This window comes from Caenorhabditis remanei, chromosome IV (genome assembly GCF_010183535.1).
Source record: "Caenorhabditis remanei strain PX506 chromosome IV, whole genome shotgun sequence".
In the NCBI taxonomy this organism is placed as follows: domain Eukaryota; kingdom Metazoa; phylum Nematoda; class Chromadorea; order Rhabditida; family Rhabditidae; genus Caenorhabditis; species Caenorhabditis remanei.
In genome coordinates this window covers 4,132,548-4,142,319 of record NC_071331.1, presented here as the reverse complement: position 1 = coordinate 4,142,319, position 9,772 = coordinate 4,132,548, and the positions used below count along the sequence as shown (strand labels likewise).

The 9,772-nt window shown below is 31.2% G+C and overlaps 1 protein-coding gene across 1 annotated transcript; it reads right to left on the bottom strand.

The window, feature by feature from the left end:
• Positions 1-895: 895 nt before the first annotated feature.
• GCK72_012396 (uncharacterized protein) lies at positions 896-1,210 on the bottom strand (the record flags this gene model as incomplete). The annotated part of the gene is made up of 1 exon (XM_053729078.1): positions 896-1,210. One exon carries the CDS (start codon positions 1,208-1,210, stop codon positions 896-898), a length of 315 nt encoding a protein of 104 aa, XP_053583850.1.
• Positions 1,211-9,772: the final 8,562 nt, after the last annotated feature.

The window sequence follows — 9,772 nt, the reverse complement described above, 5'->3', positions numbered from 1 at the left end:
ACCTGCCGCTCTGTTCGGCTTACATGAAATTGATAAAAATAAAGTTGTCAAACTTTTTATCGAATTTCAGACAAAAATCAATGTAATATTCGGCATCAGGGCGTTGAGACGGTTCGAATGAGTATAATCATGACTAGGTATGCGGCATTTTGAAATTGCATCTACCCTATGCGTCTTGAAAGTTGCAGAGCTTTCTTCAAAAAGTCAAATCATGGAGAATTTATTTCTTCGAGCAAGTTGAAATTATTGTACGCATAAAAGGGTGAAAATCAATAAAAAAGGTGAAACTGAAAAACATTAGAGATTTTCGAATCATTTCAAAAGTCCAAAATTATTGAGACCTTTCAAAAAGGAATTTCTCAAATTTTACTTACCCGTGCGCCTATAAATATACTAGGTTACTGTAGTTTTTGCCTCGAGACTCAACGATGCGTCGAACGTAATATTCTGAAAATCTGACTGTTTTAAATATTGGGTCAACACATGCTTTTTCAGTACCTTTCAGTTTTTGACAATTATTTATCTCAAAAAATTACTGTTTTCAGAATTTGTCAACTTCATACCGTTTCTGTAATTTTGTTTCAACCGCTATTTGTCTTCCTGATAAATAGTAATAGATTTGAGTATTTTGGAGTTTTCAGATTATGGTCATGCCGAAGCATATTCATCTGTCTTTTGGTAGAATTACAAAAAATACTTGAAATTAACAATTTATTTCCAACCACAAAGCAAACAGTTTAGAGATACGTTTGATGAAAAAAAAAATGAAAAAAAAAATCCTTCCAATAAAAGTTTTTTGCAGCTAGTGACACGAGCAGATTCCAATTTTTTACGTTGCAAACAAGTTCTACAGTGATTGTAGGTGAGGAGACACGCGAGACGACATAGACCAGCTTTATGGAAGTTCCAAGTATTGAATCAGCTTCTCTGAAATCAGATTATTGATAATAGTGATAATCTCAATTAACCCACCTTTCGAGTATGTGCCGTTGCAACCAACAATCACAAAATTGGGTTGGAACAGAATCCCAATAACCTCACAGGGCTCTTTGATAACGTTTCTCATCGTTTGGATGAAAAGGGCGCCGAATTTCTGGTCCTTTGCAGCATCATCGCCGGTACTTGCAAAATAACGAGGTTGTTCATCGTCAGCAAGGGCTATTCCGTAGATGGAAAGGAGAAGACCGAGATTACACAACAAATTCCGCATAAAACACAGAAAGGAGCTCTGAATAGAAGAGAACATGACTTAACTTTCATCTAGCACTGTTTGATGGTGCTCACCTCCTCACGAAATCCTCGAAAATCAAAATAATTTCAAAAAAATCAAGAATAATCGTTGATCGACATCCATTCCGGTAGGATATCTGAAAAATAAGGTTTAAAATATTTGAGACTGTTTGTATAATCATTTTAAAACAGTTTTTCCATCAGAAAACCCATAAAAATTTCTAAAATTACAAAAATGACTATTACCAAGGTTCGAATTTAAAAAACTGAACTTTTTTCAATTAAACACCAAGAAAATTACAAAATTTAGCTTCAAAAGCCCAAAATTCATCAATTTTTTGATGATTTAGCTAACTCACTCAAAAGGCATGTCACCTCATCTAGCACTTTTCAATTTCTGTACTCACCAATAACACATTTGAGGGGAGTTGTGACTAGAATTACACTAGAATACACATAAAGTACCTATCTCTCTTTCTTTTCCCTCTCCACTTTCCACAAACTATCTTGTTTAATGATGAAGACACACCTGCCGCTCCGTTTGGCTTATATGAAATTGATAAAAAACAAAGTTTTAAAGATTTTGATTAAATTTTAGACAAAAATCAATGTGATATTCGGAATCAGTGCGTCGAGACGGTTCGATTGAGTATAATCACTACTAGGTATGCGGCAATTTGAAATTTCACATATCCTATGCGCTTTTAAAGTTGCAGAGCTTCCATTTATCAATGAATCAGTAATTAAAAAAAAGTTTACTGATTCAAAATGTGCTAATTTACCAATTCAGTCTATTCTTGCAATAATCGCGAGAAATTTTGCTCCTTAACAATGCTCTCTTTCAGTCAAAATTCAAAAGCAACACTTGCTGCTTCAAAACTTCCAAAAAGCTTGAAAACAATAAAATTTATCATTGGGATTTTGTTTATCCAATGTTTAATGGTATTCGATACAGTGGCTGTCACACAAAATTGAGATTACCTTGACATTATACAGTTTTGTGAAAAATTCTACCGGTGTCAACTGCACTTTTCAGCAACACAATTTTTTAGATGAATATTCAGAGCCTCTGTAAGTAACTGATGACTTGTATCGACCTCTACAATATCAAGATGTCTGTTTCAAAACTATCTGTTTCAAAAAATGCATAAAATTTTGTTTTCATAAGAGTTGTCAGTTTCTTCTTTTGAAATCCAAATTTGACAATGAAAACTCTCAGTGACTTTTACAAAAGATTTACTATTATTCCATGATTCAGATTTTTGTTTTCAATGAACTTGAAAATATAAAAACGATAAATATACGATATATCTATCATGAACAATTTTTTTTTACATAGTCCGCACCAGAATACAGACTATCAATGTCTATCAATAGAATGTAGACTATCAGACTTTGTCAATTTAGTACTAAAACTGACTATCTGAAAAATAGAAATGTTCTCCATAACTGAATGTTTTAATTAAACACAAAGATTTCTTAAGTAAAAAATTTGATTTTCGGAATTAGGTTGTATGGTGTAGGATCTGGAGCACGAGAAAAGAGCGTTCTATGATTTTATGTGCTTTGTTGAAATTGTAAATTAGACTTTTATAGTAATTTGCTGTTGATATGTCCAAACAAATAAAAACAACTTGAAACAAGTTATTATATGAAACTAAACTATAATATTTTTCAGTGTTTTTCCCTGTTTCCGAATTAGGAAATGAATGCTTTCACTTTTCCAACTACATTATCAATTCTCTAACATTTTTCAAACAAAATCCTGTTCGATCTCCGTTCAGACTGTGCCGAGGTCCAACACGGAAACTAAGCCTCTAAAAAACTCTAAAAAACCTGTGGACGTTTCAAAAATGAGAACAAAATAAACAGTGTGGTATTGAAAGAAAACAATATACGATTAATACTGTGCTGTTTCTGACAGGTGTTTTGATTGTCATTTCAATAGAGTCAGGGTTAACCAGATTTCAAAATAATATTTAACTATTCCCTTTAAAAATCTCTCATTTTCTCTGAGTCTCTTAATTTTGCACACCATTTTCTTTGTTTCGATATAGCGTGGGTGTAAGAATCGTGCCGTACTGATAACGGTATAAAAAACATTACTGTTCTCTGAACATTTCAACTTTAGTTCAGTTAGTTCCTCTCATTCACCATTACATGTAAAATTTTTTGGAAGTGTGTACTTCAGGTGGATTTGAACCTACTCCCACAACCAATCGTGTTTCGAAACTTCTAAAAAGAATGCAAGTAAAATGTGTTGTTATTATTATTATTATGATTGTTTTTCGGAAACTATTATCTCCCGTCTGGAATTTCAGAATATGTAATTTGGATACAGAAAATTCCTGTTTCGTAAGTTTTTCATGAATGGTTTTTACTAATACCATGGCTTCGAAACTCCACGACTGTCCCTCATCTAAAAATTTTTAGCTATTAATTTTCTGATCATATTTACTAGAATAAGTTCTGAAACTTGCATAGATATACAGGCATTTGAAATTCTAATCTCATTGAAAAATGTAGAATTTGTACTCGAAAATATATTTCCTTATTGTCAGTCACATCACAATCAAACAAAGAAGATGTATCTGAAACTGTATATCATTTGTAGTTCACTTCACGTTTTCCAGATTCTCATTGAAAACTTTTCTGCATCAAAATGTGATTTTCTGGAAGTATGCAATAATATGTCAGTACTATGCTAGTATTATGAAAAAATGAATATAAAATTAAGATATAATTTGCTCAAACAAACAGAACTAGGTCACGTTCCTTTTAATAAACCGTTTTTGATTCAATGAAATATTATGTGTTTGATTAGAAAAAATAACTTTCGCTGTGTTCGATGGTTTTTCATCTTTCCAACATGTGCGAATCAACCAAAAAACAATTAAAGAACAGCTTTATGAATCAGTTGAACTATCAAGTGTTTGTTTTCAAACTCTGTTTCTCTTTAGCAGTTTGGGAAACAGGAATTTACAATAAATTGTGGACTATGTTTTTGCTGTTATTAAAATTCTGTTTCAGACCATTTTTATTTTCAGTGTGTGAGTGTTATTTTTAGTAATTTGTGTGTATTTACCTGAAAATCAGATAACATTTTCAAAATGTCCAGTTACAACATTTTCGATAAATTTAGATTTTATTGCCTCGATTTAATTTATTGCATCGAAAAGACAAACAAAGAAATACAAAAGACTTGAAAAGGTAATTTCTAGAATTAATATTTCTGATTGAATTCATAACTTCAATAGTTGAACTATTCTCTGATGTCCAAAAGAGCTGTATCTGTATCGTTTCATCGGTGTCTCATTTTCACTCTGTACCAAAATCGCCACAAGAATTCTCTATTTTTTCTAAAAATAAAAAGTGAGTTTTGAAGAACAGTACTTTTTGTCATGTTTCCTAAATATTTCGATTTGATTTCAACACCTAAAGTTTAGTTTTCCGTCTTCAAATATCAAGATTCTTTAATAATTTTTTAAAGTTAGACACTTGAGGATTGATCGATATAGAGATTGGTCGATATTTCAAGAAACTATTTTCTGCTTCGTAACTTTCAAAATTGTACTGATTTCCACTTTGTCAATTCAATTTTTGCAAATCAATGTCTGTCCCCGATACAACTTCATTAGAAATGTTTACTAGAAATTTTTCCAAACTGGTTTATACATACCTCAAATTGAGTTTCAAGAATAATTGTTTTCTGATAACGAACCACTGAAACTGTGCTTTGAATTCTCGAATTAAAAAAAAAGTTTCCATTTGTAATTTTTTCTTCTTCAAGGGTTTTCAGCTATAAGGACAAACCAGAGTTGTCATTGAAAATGCCATGGTGGCGGGAAAACTGTTTCATGAATGGCATTAAAAAAATTTGACCGACTTCGTTTCAATCAAGATTTTAGTCAATCGTGAAAGTAATGTTTATGTACGTATCTCAAAAATTTTTCTCTACGTAGTATCGAATATTTAGTTAAAGATTGTGCTTCATTTTCTGATCAACCTACTTTTTGAGTGATCATCTACATATCTTTGAGAACTCTCCTTTTTTTTAATCAGTAAAGACAAATAATCTGTGAGTCCGGCATATGCGATAATAACAAAATCACTGCCCGAAAGTTCCTGTTTCAATTGGTCTAGTTTCTCTCAATATCGAAAATATTATCGATCATATTTTTCTAGCTCGTACAGAAACTAACAAGACATTCACCATAACTAATGTGTTGATTTCAATATGAAAGATTATGTTTCAAGAGTATTTCAATTATGGTGGGTTTCTTGTTGGGTAGTCTATCTACGGTTGGTATTCAATTATTAACACTTGTTTCCATTATATGTATGAATGATTTGTTGTTGTTTCTAATAGTATTGCTGATCAAAACTTCAGAGTAACCTTGGATCATCATCCAAATAAAAACAATGCATTAAACATAGGCTGTAGAAACGGGAAGTCATTGACAAACTGTGACAAAATTTCAAATTGTTCAGCTATCCTGGTCGGACTTTGAGAAAAAGTGAAATTGAAAGCTTCTGGAGTTGAATCAGAAGACTCGCTGAAAAACAGAATGTTGGGGAGACATAGACAGAATTCAACTTTTTTAGATTTATGTTTTAAAATTATTCACTAGCAATTTCAAATTGAGGTTATGCAACACATCAAAGTTCAGAAACAGTCATATTTATCAGAAAAAATTGAAAATTTTGCCTACTGAAAAATCTTGAGCGTTAGATTTTTCTTCTGTTACAAAATATTAATCTATAATTTTTCACTAAATAAAACGCGTTTTTAAATCGGCGATGAAGGATCAAATTTTTTATCAAAGTTAAAAAAACAACTACACTATTCGGGTTTTCAGAAAAAATACTATACGATTTCCCCGCAACTATCAGAGTTTTTATCGGTTTTACAAAAAACATAAATGTTCTTAATTTTTTCAAAGTTGTTTATTTTTCCATGTTATATTGAAATAGGTCATTTTACTGATGAGCGTTTGAAATGACTTTTCTAGTTTCAGGATAATCACTTTTTAGTGCTTTTAGTTTTTTTCCGTTTATTGGTTCAGTGTTCCTATTTCAGTGCATGAAAGCCAGTTTCAAAAATGTCTTAGTTTCTTGGAGGTATTATTTAGTTTCGATATCCAAGCTGCCATATGTTTCAATTTTCATTCTCTTAAATCAATTTGAACCTGTTCTTTGCTTGTTTACTGTTTCAGAAAGGTTTCAAGACGGTTTTCATCACAGCAATATTCATTATCTGGATTAACTTGTTAACTTTTCACTTACAATTAATAAATCGCAATTTGCTACGAATACCCAAAACATATTTTGAATGTTTTCACTGTTTCACAACGTCCTGATTGCATTCTCACTTTCATGTGTTTTTTGTTTGTTTTTTGATTTGTCCTCTATCTTAAATCAGTATTCCAAAAATTACCGTTTTTCAAATTTTCAGTTTCAGAAGGTTAATTATTTCATTTATTTAATTATTAACGCAGTTCATCGCATGACATCATAATTATCACCATTCTGTCATAACATAATATTGATACCGGTTTCTGCACCATTTTCAATAATTTCAGTTTCAGAACGATCTAATTGTTACTTCGGTATTTATTTACATTTAGTTGTCATTTAGTAATAAAATTTTTAAAAAATGAAAAAAGAAATAACTTTTCTTTCAAAAAAAAATTACATTTTCAGTATAAATTGAAGTGCTGAAGTTCCAATGTTCCAAACAGTAGGTAGGGTACAGAATAAGACAATTCGAAACATTGCTGTAAATTGGTTGAGGATATTTAAACCAAATGACTTTATATGCATTTTGTTCTTTCAAATACAATTAGAACTGTAGATATTTTAGATCTGATGAAGTTCTACCTCTCACTTTGAATGTAAATAAGTATTTTTAGGAAAGAGGAATAAGAAATAAGAATTCTCAAAAAATGATCAGAATTGTTAACATTACAATAACCACTCAGAAATTTAAACAAATACTGTTTTCCAATGGTTCCAATAACCAATTTTATTCCGTTAGAATAATTTCTTTACTCTATTATCTCATTTTTAACAAAATTACTGTAGTTTTACAGCTTCTTTCACTTCAATTATTTTTCGGATGGTTTTGTTCAGCGATTCCTGTTTCAAAGTAACATCTTCATGTCATACACACTACTATCCTTATTGCGTCTTAGTTGTCTCGACGAACTGCATTTTTCATCGATATATTTTTTATAGCGTTTCAAAAAATGTTTAATTATGGTGTAATCCCATAAAAAATTGTACTGTTTCAAAACGGGCAAAATACGGTCTAGCAATCGTGTTCTACCAATCATTTCTTTTATAATTTTTTGCATCGCAATGATACAAGTCGGCACTTTCACTTTTTGAAATAAATATAGTTTCTGCTTCAAAATTTTCTTTTTATCTTAGATTTCACGCTATTACCGCTGTCCTCGATATTTATCAATAAAAATCAATCAGATTTTTAAATTCATGCAAGAAGCGAACATGTATCTTATGTTTCTAAACTTATGGGAAGCTTGAAAAACACTAATTTTATCATTCGTTCATTTATCTTACTCTTTCTAATAATTAGCCATTTTTTCCATTTTTGTAATTTCGAGAAACACATGACTAGTTGAAACACTGTTTTATAGGTTCCATTCAATTATATATTAGTTTCTTTTGAAAGTCATGTTTCTCTGCGTATCTCACTTTCACGTGAACATTTTTGTAGGAGATTCAACACTGTAAAAATATTTTTTGTGCATTCCCTTACCACGCGGTACTCCCTGGCTAACTTTTTCGATTTTTCTGTTTCAAAATAATCATTTTCAGATTTTCAAACTTTAATCGCTGCTGGATTTAACACCGACGTTTCTGCTCGTTTGGACCCTTAATTTTCGCGAACCTTGCAAGCTTATAATCAAATATAAATTTTCTGTCTCAAAAAGTTTATAAACGTAAATGAATGAGTAATTTTGAACATTCTCCATTATAGCCACACTCCGAAACACAGAAAAATTTAACATGTGGAGAACGGTGAAAAATGAAAAACTATTCTCATGAAAAAAATGCTGCTATAAAATTTTTTATGTTGCAGTGTGTTTCAAGCATACATTCGTACTTGGCTCAAAATTGGTGTTCAACTTGTTATGTTGCTTGTGGAATCGCTTAATCGGTTTGCACCCAGTTTGTATCACACCTTGCTTATCAACTAACTTTTTTTAAAAATAAATTGCTGCTTATCAGACAAACTACCGTTAAATTTAGATTAGTGTTTTTCCTTATGAATAAATGTTCATTAACTCACGCATATTCTGTATTAACTCTGAACCTGCTAACATGTTGTAGTCAAATAATCGAAAACATTTTTTTTTTGGGGAATTGTTAACACCAAAGCGTTGACATGTCAGAAAGGTAAGAACAAAGCGAATAATTACCTCTGAATCACAGAAATCTGAGAAATGACAAATGGGAAACAGAGTATGTTTGGCTAGAGGTTCCAAATATATAGCCGGTAATCACAGGCTCCAGTATTTTGGACTTCAGAGATAATTAGTATCCAACCAACAAGTTTTCAACAATGATGTTTCTAAAAGAGAAATAAATATGGTTTTTCCAAAGAAACTAATCAATTTTAGTTCATGAAGAAAAATGTTTGTATTTTGTTACTTAGTGAAGATAGATTTTTCGAAACATAAAAAAAAACACAGCTTCGTTTCCCCGTATTGAATAATACCGTAAAGTAAAGAGAAACTTAATACTAGTGCAATTAAATGGCAAACTTTTATGTAGCTATAATTATCTGTTTCAATGACATTCTTAAAGTTAGTGTAATTAAATAGGAACAGTGAGAGTGCTTTAACTATTAAGGTTTTTGAAAAAAAAAATGTTTTGAGTCCTTATTTAGTCAACGTTCCGGTCACGAGCCAATTATCAGAGCTGAGTCAATTACCTCCAACCAATATAGTGTGTGATGCAACATACCCTTCGATAATCTCTCCCTCATTGTCTCTATTTCCGAACTGTCTTCAGTTTCCATTACTTATTTTTATTTTTTACTTTGGTATGTTACATCACACTTTATTTATCCTTGATTGACGGTAATTGACCTGGTCCTGATGATTGCCAGTGGCTGAAACGATACCTAATTTTTTAACGAATCGAGTTTGTTGCAGCGTTTGTAGTTTATTATTATTAGCTCGGCACAGTTTTTACAACTGCGCTCCACCGAAACGCCCTTCAAAATGTTCATTTTTCTCTCTGAGTCTCTCAATTTCGCACACAATTTTCTTTTTTTTTTCAAGATTCAATGGCATAAAACTCAAAACCATGGTTTCTGTTTGCAGCAGTACAGATATAATCATTTTTAGAAATTAAAAACAACTTAATTATATATCCAAATTGAAAGAAATGAATACTGAAAATAATATCTTGACACTTGAAATCCACCTGTTTCAGATACACTATATTCACAACGTCCCGCTGGAGAAACATTTCACGTCATAATTAAAATAAATGTTTTTAATATTCAATA